Source organism: Drosophila subobscura, chromosome J (genome assembly GCF_008121235.1).
Source record: "Drosophila subobscura isolate 14011-0131.10 chromosome J, UCBerk_Dsub_1.0, whole genome shotgun sequence".
Taxonomy (NCBI): Eukaryota; Metazoa; Arthropoda; class Insecta; order Diptera; family Drosophilidae; genus Drosophila; species Drosophila subobscura.
In genome coordinates, this window is record NC_048532.1 from 12,707,939 (window position 1) to 12,726,675 (window position 18,737).

At 44.9% G+C, this 18,737-nt stretch overlaps 2 protein-coding genes across 3 annotated transcripts in view; both read left to right on the forward strand.

The window, feature by feature from the left end:
- The window catches only part of LOC117893291 (BAI1-associated protein 3), a 44,864-nt gene extending 41,501 nt beyond the window's left edge, over nt 1–3,363 (forward strand). The window contains 2 exon segments of the mRNA XM_034799861.1: nt 29–275; nt 338–3,363. Coding sequence (XP_034655752.1) covers nt 29–275; nt 338–429 — 339 coding nt within the window. The 3' untranslated portion in view covers nt 430–3,363.
- A 2,252-nt stretch (nt 3,364–5,615) lies between these two features.
- Nucleotides 5,616–18,336, forward strand: LOC117894237. Of its 2 annotated transcripts, XM_034801154.1 has the most exons (5): nt 5,616–5,797; nt 6,546–6,739; nt 16,708–16,846; nt 16,911–17,339; nt 17,404–18,336. In XM_034801154.1, the coding sequence occupies exons 3-5, from the start codon at nt 16,824–16,826 to the stop codon at nt 17,921–17,923; spliced, it is 972 nt and encodes a 323-aa protein (XP_034657045.1). In that variant the 5' UTR covers nt 5,616–5,797; nt 6,546–6,739; nt 16,708–16,823; the 3' UTR covers nt 17,924–18,336. The 2 variants fall into 2 exon arrangements, with proteins under 2 accessions (XP_034657045.1, XP_034657046.1); XM_034801155.1 differs by lacking the exon at nt 5,616–5,797 and having other exon boundaries at nt 6,528–6,739.
- Nucleotides 18,337–18,737: the final 401 nt, after the last annotated feature.

Below are 18,737 nucleotides of genomic sequence, written 5' to 3' on the forward strand. Positions count from 1 at the left end.
ATTTTACTTTGATTTATACTTTCCTTAGCGCACTTTGAATCCCATTTTCGACGAGTGTTTCGAGTTCTCTGTGACATTGGAGCAGTGTCTCACCGATGGCGCCATGATCTGCTTCACAGTCATGGATCACGATGTCCTCACGGCCAATGATTTCGGCGGCGAGGCCTACCTGGCGCTGGGCAACATTCCCGGCGTGGAGGCCTACAGCACCAGTGTGGACAACTTTCATGGCCTAAAGCAGATCGAGCTGCCGCTCATGCAGCAGAAGGATAAATGTAAGTTTAATATTTTCTTTTTGCTAACGAACTTCTCTCGATGCTGTCATATTTTCTACAAGGCAATCCAATTTTGCAAATCCTTGAGCTGCGCGTCAATGACAAACAAGCCCAGGACTTTGTGCGCAAACAAAAGGCGCGATTTATCACTTGATTCTAAAGAGGAAAGGACACGACAGGATTGGACAGAACAGGACAGAGCGAAACGTTTGTAAAACGTGAATTTGACGAGATAAAAGTGTGAAAAAGTGTGGTGGATCGTGCAATGTAATTGCATTGATGGCGGATAACTTAACCAAAAGCTACTCGTAAACTGTATCCAATCCAGCATTGTGTATGTATTGTACTTAATCTAGTTGTTTGACAAAAGACTCCACTCTTTGCCCCTGCCCCTGCCCCTCCCCCACCTAACCATTCTTCTCTTCTGTTTGTAAATGTTAGCGAATTATCGAAATCGAAATGAAATTCCAATGGTGCAAAAGTAACAAGTAAATGGGACATGACATGCATTCCCTGCTCTACACAAAACGTTGCTTGAACAAAAACATAGAACTAGGGACTACGCGCACATGTAGAAGCGTAGCACATAATGATGTATTGCTGAAGTTGTCACAATTAGGCAATCACTGAAAATGTATTAGATGAAATCAGACTCACGAAACACTGACACAGCCACAGACAACCACAAACACTAGAGATACCTAACTCCAGCACCCAGATGCGTTTTGAAGACTTTTTAACATGGACACAATGAAAGAGTTTCGGATTACCGGAACTTGGCCTAGAGAGACACCCCACACAACATTTTTTGGGTCAATTTAAACTATACGAAATATATCAATATATACACATAGAAACATTTATGACTGGGGGAAAGTGCAAACTCCATTCAACCACAAGCCAAGAAACAATCAAAATAAAAACTCCGAGCTTCTTTGAAACCCCGCTCCCTCCTTACACACACACACACACAAACTCCAACACTTACCAATGCAAAAGAAAGCTATTTATAATAAATGTGTGTATGTTTGTATGTGTGAAGATATGTATTATGTATGTATATGATGTATACAATTTATATCACGCCCAAAGGACAGTGTAACTAAGTCTAAAGTATATTTGTAAACTATTTTCTGAGCACAGATTTTGTATAAATTTATTAGATACACACACGCTTGTCCCCCTTCCTACCTACCTACCCTACGCCCTCTCCCCAGAGAGGCAGCCTTCAGCTCTTTTGCTTATACACAACTTAGGGCTTTTCCCCCACAAAAAAAAGAACACTCTACACTCCACTCCACTCTACTCTAGAACCCCATCCCGAATTGATTTTTGTACCCAGAAGAGGAAGAAGAAGGTCTCGCTTCTATTGTAAATTTTGTACTATATACAATGGTCTCTCTCTATAAAGAAGAAACTCAAACACATACCTCCTACACACAGCTATGTGTGTATGTATATGTACGAGTAGTTTATTATGAATAATGAGGGGATTGTTGGAACTGTGTAACTCTTAACTTTAAACTGTAGCAAAAAAGAATCTTTTTATACCTTTGGCAAAGGCATCAGCGGTCGGGGCTGAGGACAATTTTAAGAGAAGAAAAACTAAGGCGAGGAAAAGATATGTATGATGCACAACAAAAGAAAAGCAAAGAAAATCCAAGTCAAATTACAAGCTATTTTTAATATTTACACTAAACTCCAGCGGGGAAGCCCACACCGGACGATAGGCGATAGACACTTCATGAATACAAGTTAATTACAAAAACGAACGAGTATTATGGCATACGAGAATATAAATATTATACATAAATATACATAAATGGATAAATAATTAATAACCAGTGAATATGCAGCAAGTATTTAGTTAGTAAGATCAACTATTTTCGGTTCTGTATCTTTGCACACAGCCTTTATATGATCTTTCTTTAGTCTGATTGTGTTCCGTTCCGTTTTTAGTTTCGAATTTTTTCTATCAACTTCGGTTGGGTCTGCCATCGCCAAGACATCGACAAAAGATCACGAGACAAACATCGAAGTAGAGTCAACGCTATACGCTAAATGTGTCTTTATGGAACTGCAACCATCTTTTCCATTTCCTTTTCCTGCTACTCAAATATCTTCCAATGGCACTTGTTATTTTGAACAGCTCTCCTCCGAACAGAACTCTCTCTCTCCTCTTTGAACACTGCTATCTTCCAGGCTTTTGTGCGGCTAAAAAAGAAATAGTTGATGAAACCTAAATAAATGAATAAATGCGATTATTCGTAAATATATAGGCAAATGTTTGCCGTACTAACCAACCCACAACTACTGTGTTGATATGTGTACCTATGATAATTTCCTATATCGAATAGACAAACTCGATAAACACACACACAACACATGTGCAAACACGCAAACAATAAGAATAAATCAAATGAAATCAATTAAATTATTCATGTTACTAGCACTAGCTAAAGAGTAAATACTACGAGAACGAACAAAAAAAAAACAAATACAAATGGGTAATCGGACACCGAAAAGAAGAGCAAAAGTGAAAACTGATACACAAATGCTAAAATGCGAAAATGTTGGCCAAACCAAACCAAAGACCAATCGCATTTGCCACAAACTAAACCAAATCAAACCAAACCAAAGCGAAGCAAACCCAAACACTGAACATACCGACACGAATATGCAAAGAAAAATCAAGGCCAAAACATGAGTGTATACCATACCTATAACTATATATAATATACATATTTGAGTGTACAATTGTTGTGCTAGTTACAGAACACAGAATACAAAACAAAGGAACCTACAACAGAGCCCTCCTACATGCATATAGTGCAATGCGAATGCATTCTGATTGCTATATATACAAGCAACCAGCTGAACAAAAAAAAAAACAAGCTTACAGCAAACTACAACAAGATATTTTCGATTATAAACGTTACAAATATTTATTTATTTCAAACTTTTACACTGAAACGAAACACCATACCATACATACACATCAGAAAAGAGAAAACTAGGTACAATATTTATAAACTGTTGTATTTTTTGTAAGCCAAGACGGAACTACTAAACAAAAAAAAAAAAAACACTCTACCGCCGATACTTGATACAGATATTTTGATGAGAAACAACAAGAACGAAGCAAGAATATAGTTTTTTTAAATGTGAATACATTAATATTTATGTGTGTGTATTGCAAATACCAACAACGGGCCACGATACAGGTTCCTAAGCTCCCCTCCGTTAAGTAATATCTGAATAGCAAAGCGAACAAAAACACCGCAAATAAACGATCCTAACTAAGCCTAAGTACATTATGTATGTAAATGTGTGTGTGTCAACAGCATCTAACAGCTAATATCAAATCAAAAACATATTGTGAGCAAATCCCCCCTACTTAATGTGAATCCAACAAAATGCTGCAGAAAGAAACATTATCAAATTCAATCAATAAATGTCAATGAATAATTAAAGTGAAAGTGCAGTTTACAGATGGGTGGGTCTGCAGAGGGTCAAATGTGTGGAGAACCCCTTCAAATAGATTTCAATCAGCGTTTCCTTGAGGAACTGCAATCGTTGTTGCTTCCTCTCTGATAAGCTTGAATCAATCCATATGTCTAGCTTGGCATTAAGACAAATTGTCGTCGTGTCCTCGGCAGGTTGCGGCAGGCAAAATGTTTATGGAATTGATTTGAGGGCACCACCGCCACGAGTATGTGTGGTGCACGTCAAAGGTCGGTTCCTGCCATCGTCACGGCTCAGTAAGTGGCACGGTGAAAGTGTGGAAAAAGCTTTTATCTAAATTAAATCCTGACACATGCCAAGTTCCGACCCCATCTCCGGCTTTTGTTGGGAGCCACCAGTTTACTGCATATGACGTACAAATGACTCGCGTTTTAAGGTTAAGGCAAGGGTCATGTTAAAGCGATCCTTTGAGGCATGTCTAAGAGATATCCTAAACTTTTTCATGACACACAACACTAGGAAAATCTGCGCAGTTTTATGCAACTTTTATGGCACTGCGTAGGGTTCTGTCTCACACCCACACACACACTTACATGGCTGAAGAAAACTTTTTACTACTTGCAGTTCCAGAGAACAAACATCCAGACGTCAGGACATCATCACATGCTGCTGCGCCTGCTGTGTACCGTAAGCAAGAAGTAACGGGACTTCTAAGAAAAATACCAGAAATGAAAAGAGTGACAAACTTAAGACAATAACAAGAATACCATAAGCGAACACGTCTGCGAGGGCTGGAAAGACAAGAGACTCCAGCTCCATCAGCTCAACTCCATCTCCAGCTGCAGGCCCTGGGCTGCCTTTCACTGCTGCGGCGGCTTCTCTATGCATTTTTCAACCCACACAAAATTTAAGTGGAAGCTACCACTTGCTTCGCTTTACCCGCCCGCCCCGCAATTGACATTGAAGCAACATCCACAAACAGACACGAACTCACACACACAAAAAAGAGCATTTCAGATTCCGGTTATGCATATTTTTATGCCAACATTTTTGCTGCATTTAAATGATGCACGAAAAGAAAACTGGACTGGCCAACAGGAAATGCAAAGTTCGCCATATTATTTAAGCCTTTTTTGTGCTTTCAAAGGGGTCGAGCCGCAGAACTGATTTGCATCCCAACTTTTATTTACATGAGTGCATTTTTTGAATATGCCTTGCCCATAAATGCAGCGAGAGTGAGCTCAGAGCTCAAACCTCGGAAGGGGGCAAATGTTGAACCACAGACTCTGGCCCCATTATCGATGCCACTCTTCCTAATGACATGATGCAAATTAGGCCCCCACTCCAGACTCTTGACCCCCAATGCACTCTAACCAGCCAGCAGTCGTTGCAGCGGCAGCGGCAGTCACGTGCGGCAGCTGCGGTCCAAAGTGGTGGCGGCTGACAGGCCATGAAGCCTAATGTAGTAAGCCTGCAATGAACGCCCCTCCCCCCAGCCACAGTCACAGTCCCAGTCACAGTCCTCTCCCATACAGTGCTCTCCCAACTGCCTTCGAATGGAGTGGCGCTGCACGTGTTGCAGAACTTTCGGTTAACGGTTATTAAATGCAGTTTTTGCAGTTTGACAACAAAACTGCAGAGCCCGAAAGTGCAAAGTGCAGATGGCGGAGACCGGCACCACTTGGGGGCCCCCACAGAAAGAAAGACACAAGAAAGAGAGCGTAAAAGTTGGAGAGTTCGAGAGCGAGCGCACGAACAGACCGAGCGCACGCAGAGCTTCTGAGAGAGTAAGCAGAAGAGAGCAACCGGTTTTAAGTCAAAGCTTCAGACCAGTCGTCACAGGTGCGCGCGAGTGCGCTCCGAAGATCAGTTCAAGCTGAGATCGCGTCGCGTTTGCTTCGACCTACGGTTTACGGTAACGACTACCACTACGAAGTTCGGTGTGCATTGGAGAGCCAGCCGATCTGTCCGATCGGTAAACTGCCCGACAATACAACAACAGCAGAATCGTATACACGAAAATCGCGCAATAAATTCCACTATTTTTAGCATATTACGTGAGTGTCATTTGAATTTGTTGCGTGAAGTGTACGCCCGAACCGGGGGCAAAAGAACAAACAGAGTTATACCCGAATTTGTTCGCCATTTGGCTAAATCTGTAGTTGCTTGTGTTTCTGTGTGTGTTTGCTTGCGTCTGCCTGTGTGCGAGTGTCTCTCAGTGTGTGTGTGTGTGTGTGTTTGTGTATGCTGGCCAGCTCCAAAACCTGCTGCTATTATTAGCCTTAGCCAAGATTATGGGCGATTTCATTATGGCGCTGCAATTTGCTGTGCTGCCGCCAGTCTCAGCCCCAGCCCCAGCCCCAGAAAGAGTTTGGGCCGAGAAGATTTTAGAGTTTGAGTTTGGTTAGACGAGTTCCGAAGTCCATGGTGGGTCTGGGTCTCGCCAAGTCTTGGCCATTGTGTTGGGCCCCGGTCGTTCCGAAATGCCTGTGCGAGAAGCTGCAACGCCTTTCATCCATTCATTCATTCATGGCAGCGATTATATCATACACCTCCTCTCTATGCGCGAGTATGTACCACGAGTAGGTAACAGCAGCGTGTTGGCTGGCATTTTGGCCAGAACCAGTAAAGGTTTTTGGCCCACACACTCTCGCACACACTGGCGCACATACCAACGCAACGCATTTACATGGAGGCGACGTCATCGCCTGTATTTATATTTATTTGTATATTAATATTAATATTTCTCGACATTTTTCTGTGCTTGCTTTTCGGTCTTCGGTGCTCGCTCGGTGCAACATACAGTTCAAGTGAAGTGTAATGAAATGTGTACAGCGGCAGCAGGGGCACTCTAACAACCTGTCGCAGTGGCTGGCAAAAAGCGTTAACAATAAATAAGCGAAACAATAGCAACAGCAGCGGCAGCGCAGCAGCAGCAGCGCACCAGCAGCAGCAGAAAAAACAACTCCAGTCGAACTGTATAACAATGAGGAGAGAAGGTAAGCCAGTTTTTGTTGTATAAAAATACATATAGAAATTGTTTATATATATTGGAGGCTATATACTCATGTATGTGCGACTGCAGAGTCGTACCTTAACTTGTTTATTTGCCATCAATTTGTTATTTGACCAAAAACTGAATGCATTTTAAGCATCTTTGGGTTTCCTTTACTCAGCTGCTTCTTGGTTGATTTCCGCAATACATTGAACTAGCTGAACTGTCATCGCGTGGGCGACACTCCAATTCCATCCATTGATTACGCACCCGTTGACCCTGAAAGAGTCAGCAAACGTTGGCCAGTCGAACATTCGCCTTATACGAGCATGGGCATGATTCGCTCTTTGTTTGTGGCCCAGTTTGTTGGCCCCTCGCTTACTCACTTGGCCTGTGATTATGTCATTCGTCAGAGAAACAGATGCGACCCCATCAAAGGATCAACAGATGTACATAGGCAGAATGGATTCGACCCTGGCAGATACTTAACTCTGAAACAGCAGCTGTTTGATCCTCACCAAGTAGGGCGCTGATTTTGCTTATTGTGACAGATGCGGAAACAGCTCTGTTTCCCCCCGTTAGGGTATCAAAACTTCATGTTAGCCATTCATATTTTTTGGTCATTTGCTGGCAACTGCAATCCGTGAGATTGCCTTTAAAAACGGTGGAGCTGGGGGCTAAAGCTGGACCTGCCAATACCAAATAGATCAATAAGTGAAATTTAATAGTCTCAGACATGGATATAGCCATATAATCTACGAGTATTGCTTTCTCTTTTACTTTGAATGACAAAAGGAAAACTCCAAGAAACAGAGTTTGATGTAAGCCCTTACCTAACAACTCTAGCAGAAGATATTATCATATGCTAGACGTCAGCACAATGAAAAGCATTTTCTGAATAGTTTATCTCTTGGTCGCAGAGCACAGCGCTCCCATAGTTAGTGGCCCCCATAGTTAGGGACCCACTGTGCATAACAGAACTTGCTGTTCGTTTGGTTTGGTTTGGTTTCTGTCTGTCGGTCTGCTCTGCCGTTGTGGTGGCGACTAGTATTATTTTGTTCGTGTCTTAGCCGCTGGCCATGTTTATGGTTAAGAGCCAGCCATGCTTAGCACGCTTACCATCCAATAAAAGTTGCACAGAGGGAAACAGCAACGGCAGCATCTAGAAATTCAAAACCAACGCCAGGGGCCAAGTGTCCCTCTCTGTTTTTCTCTCTCTCTCTCTGTCTTGGTCTCTCTTTGTATTTTTATTGTATTTTTACTTCTGCCAACTGATGACAATCTTTTGATAATAATGATAATTTTTGTGTGTCTTTTCGGGTCAACTCTAAAGTTGTATTCGTGATTGTTCCGGAGTGCGGTAACAATTAGAGATGTACTCGCAGATGTGCCAATGTACAAGACAACTTTTTGCCATTGCTGTAGTATGGGGATATGACCATGATTCCACAAGATGCAGCGAAAGTTATGCAATACTCCCCGGTTGCCATTGCGGTTTATCGAAGACAGGTTTAGTTTTATCTGCTTACTTTTTGAAAACAGCCAATTTGCAGCTGTACATGATGCGTGTGCGTGTTGGCTTCAGCCGCCAATCATTTGGCTCAAAGCCAGCTCCCACAGCAACTAAATAACTAAAAGTATAAACGATACTTGCATACGACTACGAGTAGACAGAAATATATGCAAATGCTCAACGACCATCAAAAAACACAAATCAATCAGTGCTAATCACCACCGACTGCCAAGAGTCGTTCGGTTATATAAAATTGAGTTAAATAATTCCCTTTTCACTTTACAGTTTGGGGCAGGGCGGGGGGAGGTGCTTGTGCAATCTTCCTGAGTTTTGTTTGCGTGTGAATCTGACAGCCAGCCAGCAAAATCAACTGAGATTACATACTGTACATACTCTTATGTATCTTTGATTATCACCAGCATATGTTTGATGTTAGATTTGCTGCAACTTTCATTTGACATTTGAGAGGGTGCTGTCTGGCGCTGTCTTTGCATTTTCAGCATTTGCTGCCAGTGCCAGCGTCTGCCTCCATTTGAAATCTTCAACGATGGTGATGATGACATCATCATGCCACATATGTACACAGATATGTACGTAATTAAAGCCTCGTGTCGGTTGCACTGCACACTCATTGCGTGCAAATTATACAAAAAGTATCTCTGACATTCCACGGCATGCAGCGGGGCTATATAAATCATTGGATCGAACCGCAGATCGATGCTAAGTTGAATGCTTATTGAATCAGCGATATACTCGCAAACAGGTTTTCGCAATTTACTGCCTGAATGTGCAGGTAAAAAAGAGTCGAAATTCGTTTAGGACATAAGATTTGATACAGCAGAACATTATCCAAGGGAAATTTAATCAATTAAGCAATTATATGTATGCTCGAGTAGCATGCAGTTGAGTTGGCTGAGTTGTTACCCAAAAGGATTGTGGCACTTCATGAACGTGAATTTCCCCATCGAGCACAAGTATTTGTGGTAGACTTGAGTTACAATCGTAGATGTGTGCTTACTCAGACGTCGCAGCATAAGGAAAAACAAAGACCGTAACGAAATCTTATAAATAAGCAAAACACATTTCGATTTCTGCTGCTCAACAGAGGAAACAATTAGGAATAAGCAAACAATGGGCAAGCTCTCGACTGCTCAAATCATAATTCAATGGAGCCCCCCCAAGAGTAGAACAGGAAGGGGACAGGTTACGGGTGCCCGTAACCAGGCCGCCTTATGGCAGAGTTATGGCAACGTTCCCTGTTTCAGCATCTAATTGAATGGAATGTGACCGAAAAAAAAAGCAGGAAAAGCAATCAGGGGAAAAAACAAAACTTGTTGAAAACACACAGTTTTTGGCTTCTCGAGTGCCTTAAGCCGTAACAATGCCACACAGCCACTGAAATTCTGTGAGCCACACTTGACATTAAAGTATTTTCCCCCCCGGAGCCAGCGCTGGGGTCTACGCCCACAAAGATCTTCCAAGTTGCCAGCAACCAGCTACGAAATTATACATGTATAGCGAGCAAAGGCAAATATTATACAATCATCAGGGGGCTATAACAACAATAATAACTTTGGCAAATTATAAAAGGCAACACCCCTCTCATAAATCGCTGTCTGCCGCCACAAGACCTTGAAGGCAGAAAACCAACACACACAAAAAAAACAATAGCCAAAAAACTCTCAAGATTGTGTTTGATATTTAGCGGACATTCGTTAGGTTCAACATAAATAGTTTGTATGCTTTTTATGGCCAGCGAGAGAGAGGGAGAGATCTTCTTCCAAAATGCACATGAATTGAATCCAAACCGAGCTGCACTCTGGCACTCTGGCTATTGGAATTTCCTGCTTTAAAATGAATTGCTAAAATAAAACAAAAAGAAACCTTTCTGCCGCTTAACGAGCTGCAATATTAATTAATCTCTAACCGTGTCCCGGGCGCATTAGAATACTGGTATCAGGCAGACACCGCTGCTGGGGCAGTGGGCATTCTCGGCATCGTCGTCGGATCGGATCGGATCGGATTGGATTCGATCGACGGAGCAGCTGCAGCCAGCCGCCAAGCGTGGGGAAACGAAACGCAGCGCCGCCAACCGCCAACCGCCAACCGCCAGTCTCCAGCTATCGATGGAAGCTGGCCGAAAGAGCTGGCGACTGGACTACGGGATGTTAATGGTGGAAGTGGAGAGCCATGATCTGGTCTGCATACGACCGAACCATGTGTCGATTGCTGGCGAACGGGAATTGGCTTATTATTTGATATTTAAGGTTTGCAATTTTCATTTTTTTGCATTTTTTGTGTTTGCCAAGTGGGCAAGTGTACTTACGGATATTGTCAACACGTTTTGTTGGCCAGTTGTGCAATCGAAATGAATGCCAAGAAATAATAGTACTCAACGTGTGGTTTGTAGTGTCTGTTTGTCTCTCTGTCTGTTTGTTATTTGATCTCTAAGATCAATAGATTACAGCCGCAGACTTTAACTTTATGGGTCGTATAGATACGAGATAGTCGGTCTCCGGCTGCCTGCATTTGATGGCTCCACGAGCCACTTGTGCAGTTATTTGAACTATTAATGAAACCGAAATAAACATAAACCGAAGGCAAGGAACCGCTAGTGCGGCTCGGGCCCATGGCCGAAAAATAAAAGAAAGAAAAGAGACCCAGAAACAGAAACAGAGACTGAGACGCGGAAAAAACAAAAGTTGTAACGGTATTTATGTTGCAAAGTATCCCTTCCCGTGGCAGCCACAGTCGCAGCCACAGCAGTCTGTCTGCCCCATAAATATGCCGCTGCCGCTGCCGCCGCCGCTGACTGCGAACAGGTTTAACCCCAGAGCTCCAGCTCCAAACCACTCTAACCCACTCCACGGCTCTTAGAATATTTATTATGCGCATTGTTTCGGGTGCCATTTAGACCGTGCGCCACAGATACGAATCCACACGGACTCGAGAACGCGGCACTAAGAACGCCAAGCACAGCCCAGTGGCAGTGCCTTGCCTTGCCTTGGCTGTGCCACGAGTTCGAGTACTTACAGTTACAATTGAAGTTACTGAATAAGTGGAAACACCTGACGATCTGTATCGGTTCTGCTCGGAGAGCAACTTAATGCGCCACCAGCAGCAGCTTGTGTCTGTCCAAACAGATCCATTATTATACGAGCATTGTGTCTGTCTGCTCTAATGTATAGCACCCCATTGGTAAAGACTTCTCGGCTGTCGCCACGGAGTGAAACCCATTTAATGTATGGCACCGGAAGGGCGACAGACCCAATGGAGGCAGGCGACATCGCCACACAATTAACCCATAAGAGGCCACAGCGAGCGGGCGCCCAGATATCCGCATTGGAAAAGTGTGTTAATGGAGTGCGAAGAATTCGGCAGCTGATGAATAGCCTTCGCATATCCATAAAGCTAGACACTCAAATGGCAATCAACTTCAACACAAATTCTATTTCAATAGAACAGCTTTTGTGCAAATTCTAGAGCACTAAAAGAGCTTTGCTTTTCGGTAATTCTTCAAAGACTTTGCTCTGCTTGGGTCTGGAGTGCTCTGCCTTTGCCTGTGCTCTTGCCGCAGCTCTAAGTGGTTTGGCTCAACTCCAAAGCTTCTGGATCCAAGGAAAGACAGCGCCAGTCATAGAGATTACGCAGAGAGAGAGAGACAACTGTTGCGTTTGATGTGAAATCCGGCCTACACTTGGCATTCCCAGTCCCGCAGTCGCAGAAAAAAAACAGCTGTAACAGTGCTAAACGAGGGTTGGGTATGGCGAGGTCTTGGCCAGGGCAGGGTCAGGTTGATTGAAATTGATGTTGCAAACGTGACGCAGTCAAAAAAGGGACTCCTTCCCAGCACACACCTCGCTCATGTACCTCGGATAGCAGCAGTTGCCGGAGCTGACTTCATTTGCAAGTTGCCACAATTGTGCGGAACCCGAGGGGTTCCAGGGACACGGTCAACAAAAAACATCAAATCGCTTGTGTTGTGCACAATTTGTTGTTGTTGTTTAAAGTGAGTTTGCGAAAACGAGAAAAAATAAAGGGAATAACAAAAAATTGAAAGCATTACGTACGGGGCCCTAGCTTAGGCCGTTAAGTCAACTTTCTCCGAACGAGTGGTGAGATTTAATATTTTGTCTGGCCCCACACACGAAACGCAACCTTCTTTGTCTGTCCTGTCTTTCCGATTCTTTTCGACTGGGCCATTGATTTTAACGGCTTACTTCTGCGGGTCCAACATCAAACAGTGTGCCAATAAATGGCTGAAAATTTAATAAAAGAAATATGGCATCTTTATCGCACTTTCATCGAGCAATGTGAACACCGCACTTGGCCATAATTAATTTCATTCCCTTGCCCGGTGCTGCCGCTGCCTCTGCCTCTGCCTCTGCTGCTGCTGCCATCTCCTTCGACGACTACGACGTGAGCGAGCATTTATGGCTAGAAAGTTTTGGGTCTTAGGTTTTTCGGATGGGTTTATGCATGGCCATTGACGTTGTCAAAATGTTTTGCCAACTGACCGCCCATTTGAATTTTTTGGCCAACTTCTTGATGGTGTTGGTGGGCACTGTAAAGCCATAGATTAAAATGAGGCAAGGCAGCTTGAGAGCTTCGAAAGTGCCTCCTCGAGTGAGGCGGCGGCACAGTGGCCAGCCAGGCCTTTATGTTAGGCAATCCTTTCCTTTCTCTTTTATGACTCCTTCAACTACGAGTAGGTACATATTTAAACCTTATGTGCCCATAGATTTATGGTGCTGTATTGTTCTGAATTTGCCCCACAGTTGCACAATAATTTTAAACGCTGCTCATTTTTCAAGTCTACGCGCCCTTTTCGGAATGCCTCCGCTCGGTGGCTTCATACCCAGACATGGACTTGGACTCCACTCCACTCCACTCCTCTCGCTCTGCGGCCTCTTTATGTCTGCGGTGTGTTTCTCTCTCTCTCTCTCTCTCTGTGTGTGTGTGTGGAAGAGTTAGTGTTTTTAATAGCCTGCAGGGTTAAAAATTTAATGGAAAAACGTTTTAATAAATCAGTTAAGTGGTCTTGCCGCTTTTTTTGCGGCTAATTACACGCATTAGTGTTGCCCAGTCGCAGATCCACAGTCTGCGGTCTGGCGTGTTAACAGCCGCATCCAGTCCATGACTCTCCGTCTCCAGGCCTCACAGGCCCGACCCGACACTGCTTCTGTCCACTCTGGACAATGTTGCCCATGCAGCGCGTAATTTAGCAATTAAAAGCGATTAACGCGCGGCAGCTATGGCTACTTAACGTCTAAGATCGGGGCCTCAGCCCAGACCACGCAGCTTCGTCGCAGCGTAGAGCAGCGCAGAGTTCGCGGTTACTGAGGCTGCTGACTACCAGTGGCTCCCAGTTTAATGGTCGCCGCTTGAGAGCAGCAGTCGGGGTAAAATCGACATTAAGCACTTTGGGCTTTCAACAATGCAATCAAATTTTATGCTGATTTTCGAAAACATGCAGCAGGAGTCATTAAATCAGGCCAGAGATGAGATAACAGCCGATAGCAATTAATGCAGCGCCACGGAATTCCGGAATTCCGCACGCCTTAGATTTTCCTAGGCCCATAACAGTTTAAAATAAATATAAAATTCCTTGGGCCATAACATTCACTAATTACAAATGAAAATCATAATGGAAATCGTGCCTTCCCTGGCAGCCCTAAAAGCAATCAAACGCGAAACGATCAAAGGCTGGCAAACGAAATTCCTAGTGGAAGGTTTTCTATAGCCAAACAATGGCTGATTTATGAATATTAAGGGAAACACAAAGGAATCTATTTTGAATGGTAATTGTACAAAGCGTTCTCGTAGCTCGAGACTCCCAGCATATGGAGAGCGAAGAGAATGCAAATGACAATATAAAGTCTGTTATTATTTATTCTAGCGACTTCTGGGGCCACTGGGGGCGCTGCACTGCGGCGATATTTATTGGAATACCACGGATTGAGAGCCTACATGCAGCTTGCAATTTCGGTCCAATCTGTTGAGAGTTGAGCTCCCCACCCATCAGTTCAGTTGGTGCACTTGTGAAAGGCGCTGCTGCTGCTGCCTTCTGCGGTTGAGTGCTACAGATTGTGTCCCAGGCACAGGCTGGTTGGTGGCCTGCAGTTCTTGCCCCAGTTTGCAGGGGACGCATGCACTCGTACTCGTACTCGTACTCGTATATTTTAGTAGATGTGCATCTGGGGGAAAACTTTCTAAACCGCGCCCCGAAAAATATCATGGTGGTGCCCGCTGTCTGGCAATGAAATTTACATACCATGCCGAGCCGCCTGACCAAGACCACAACAACGACTGCCTCAATGGCAAGTTCAAGTCGTCCAACTTTTTATGACACTTGACCACAGTGATGGAGTGCATTTTTGCGGCTGATCGCAGTGTCTCGTTTTCTCACTTTGTGTAACACAAATTGCCACAAATTAACTTCTCGTCTCGTTGGCAGCGACTTCCGCTCTTGGCCCATTGTTGGCGCTGCACCAGCGGAAGCAGCGAAAGTTGTGAAATCCGCCACCAAAGACAATGACGGGGTACAAGCGGGCGGTAGGCGCCACACTCTTTAACGGTCCAGTGACAAAATGCAAATTCCATGTAACCTGGACGAGCAAAATCTTCTGCTTTACGAGGCCCCCGGCCTGCCCATATTGATGAGGCCATACACCAGATTTATACGACGGAATTTGTGTATATGAAGTAGCCCTAAAATGATCCACTTTAGCCTTCGTTTTGGTTCTGAATGGGTATTTCTTGCCTCAGAATGCTGTTTATGTGGCGTTAAATGTTAAGGTCTTGCCTCTGCTGCTGCTGCTGCTGCTGCTGCTGCTGCTGCTGTGGGGCTGCTGCGCCAAGGTAAATACGAGAGCAAACACATTTTAATGGCATTCGCATTCCATTTGCCGCAAAAGGAAAAGGCTTTAAGGCAAGCCTAACAAAACAAACCCCAAAAACCGCATAAACAAATCAATGTGCGGAGCGGTGTGGCAGGGAACGGAGCTGCTGTCCGACCATAGCGGAGTGGAGTAGAGTGGACAGGTGGAGTGGAGCAGAGGAGGCATGTAAAAATCCGACGCATGGGAGTTGCAAACGGAAAGGCTTTTGATGGCCGCCAAGTGATAGAAACCCCAAACGAAGGTGGGATGGGGCTGGAGATGGAGGCGAAGGCGAAGGCAACCACTGGGACCACACAGACAGACAGACAGAGGCAGGAAAGGGTCGCCTGTCTCTCATTCTTGGCCTCCATCTCGATTCGATTTTTCATTTGACGACGTTACCGCCCACACCATAAATGTGTGTCTTTGTGTGTGTGTGTATTTCTGTGTACTCCCCAGGCACTAAAATCACCGCATTGAACTTGAAAGTTTTACTTGCAGACCTCCTCAGATCCGCAGATCCAGATCCCAACTGACAATTGTATCGCGATTGACCGCCAGGCAGGCCAGGCAAATGTAAATGCACTCAGAAATTGGCCCCAGTTGAAATACATAATAAGAAGGCTAGTCGGAGGGGCCAGTGCCAGGCCCACAGCGATGCGATAGATAACGACACCCTTTAATTGGCACCCTAATCGAGGCAATAACTCAATTTTATCATGAGCCGGAGCAAGGGCAAGGGTTAATGACATGCCAGAGCAGAAGATTCCGTCCGCCAAGAAATTCGTGGAAGTTCGACAAGATAGGAACTATTTTTGTTCTGTTTTCAGCATTATAATTACACGTTGATTGATATATGTATGAAGACACATATTCGTACTTCTGTGAGTGTGCAAGCAATCAAGAATTCAAGGGAGCAAAATAACCAGTTTTGCCTCCTCCTCCTTCTGACTGACGCTGCACTCGCGTCCCCGCATATCACCTGACACCTTGCAACAGAGTGTCGCACCCAAAACCGAGAGCTACGTGACCAAGTGACAAATTGCAGACGAAGGACGAGTAAGGGGCAACTTGAATTTCCATGCCCTGAACTTGAAAGAACGTAGATACATATTTCTGCCACTTTTTGAGTGGCTTTTGGAAGCTTAACGGGACCGAGCACAGTGCAACGAACTGCAGCTCCAATCGTTGGCATGGGTGCGCCGTGCGTCCGCCGCAACAGTAACCATCATAAATTGATATAAATTATGCAAGGCAGGGGTCGGACCACATTCCTGAGGGTGGGTTAAAGTGGTGGAACGGGACTGCTGGCTTATCGGAATGGAATGCTTATTTGTTTACTTTCCTTTGTCTGTGTCGGGATAGCTGACGACAACACGTTCCGAGCTGATGAGAAATAGTTAATATTAAATGAGAGAACTTTGATGCAAAAACACAAGCAAAAACGCAAAAACTTTCCGCAGGTGTGAAAATATACCAACAATTTAACTTTTTCTAATTAAAAGTTGAAAACTGAATAACATTTTGTTGAGTAGCCTGACAAAAGCTAATTGCTACGTTCTGTTTGCTTCTTTGCAGGCAGCTCCGGGAATTGCTAGTCGAGACCATTAGCAGTCGATAAACCGCAGCGCCACAGGAGAGACGAGCACCCCAGCATCCAAATTTAAGGAAGTTAGTGGAAGCAACAGAGCAAAATGCACGAGAGACAAGTGAAGAAGTGAGTAGAGTCGAGTCCACCACTTAGCCACCAATTTGAGATAACATTTGCAATCCATTTACAGACTGAAGGGCAGCCATTACGTGGCCACTCATGGGCGCCTCACACCTGACCCACCGTACGTCCACTCGAATCGCGGCTACTCCACAGACGGCGAGGAGTCGCACTCCCATCGCGCCCCCTCCGAGCGCACCTACTCCGAGTACACCCTCACCCACGAGCGCATCTCGCCACAGTCCCAGTACAACTCGTCGCGGAAGAAGCGCTCCGCGAACGGACATCACCAGCATCAGCACCTGCAGCACAGCTACAGCCACAGTCAGATGGGCCTCTCCAGCTCCCCGGACAATGGGGGACCACGTCCACTCAGCGGACCACCGCCCACGCGCCAGCCGCCACGAGCACCTTCCGCCCTCAGCTATGATCATGGCGGGGACGGAGGCAGCGATATCTATGTGACCAGTGCTGCCTACAAGGCGCCCTCGGAGATCAGGCAAGCTCTTGAATGCCCCTTCAACTCTCTTGCAACTTTTCTAACAGTAGTATCTCTTTTGCAGTCGATATAGCCAGCGTCCAGTTTCGCGTGGACCCCCGCGTAGTGTCTATTCGGTGGCCAGCACTGCCAAGACGGGACGGAGCGCTCGTTCTACCACCAAGAGGGGCGCCAAGATCGAGACCATGTCCGCTCCGAATCCATTCTGTCCGAATGTGAAGGGTGTCTGCTGTCTGATGCTGCTGCTGAACTTGGGCCTGATCCTGGTCACTCTGGGCTTTGTCATCGTGGTGCAGTTCTACGAGCCGCTGTATGTGTGGATACTGGGCATTGTGTTCCTGATATTCGGCTTCCTCACGCTGATAGGCTGCATGATCTACTGCGTGTATGTGTGCCGCGATGCCAGGACTCCGTCGCAGGTGCGTAACGAGGATCTCTACTGGACCCGTCACTGGCAGAAGAACATCGGCTACACGCCACAGGAGATCAACTACAAGGCGGACAAGTACGATGCCTATTCGGATCGCTATTCGGTTAGCAAGCTAAGCGGCAAGTACTCCGATCGCGAGAGCCAGCGCTACTGAGGGAGGGGAAGGAAGCATGGAGCGAACTAATGTCAAATATGGAATCAGAACTTCTTTGTGCTTTCTGGCAGTTGCATTATTTAATTAGGAAATGCATGCGCCATGAGATATTCGGAAATAACCGAAACCGAATCTGCCTGAAAAGCTTCCTCGTGCGGGCACATACATATTAATAGAAACATAAAAACAACTTATATCTTAACTAATTTTAAGACCATGTACTAGTTCTAAACGGTTATTAACAAGGCCCCTCAACGTACCTGCTGCAAGTTGCTTGCTAGTTTGTATGTTATAAGAGAGATATTGAAGGAAAGCGAGAGGATACACGAGAGTATTGTAATCTGCCATATTTGAGAAGGTTTACCGCTCGTTCGGCTAATCAACTGTAACTGCAAATGCTTATAACACATGACCAATAATACGAATAATAAAAAACATAATAAAAACACACGAAAGTCTTTTTTACATCCCAACAAGCCGTTTTTTTTTTGAATCGCTGATATTTGAAAAAGAGCGTAGCTGACAGCTTTTGACACAATGCTTTTGGCGTTGTACAGCACTAAAAAAAAATAGCTCAGCTTTTTTAGTTCCAGCAGTGGCCGTTGATCGATGGAGCGCCACTGTGCACAAACAACTGGCACCGGGGCGCTTCAACTCTGAGCGGGAAAGTCTCGAACTACGATCAATTAGTTTCAGCCGTTGCTTGAGATTTAAAAAAAACCGCTCAGTTTCATAGCAGCCAGCTTTTGAGAGACATAAGAACATAAGAACCAGCTACCTTCTGCGGATTTATGTTCGCCTAGTACTTGGTCCG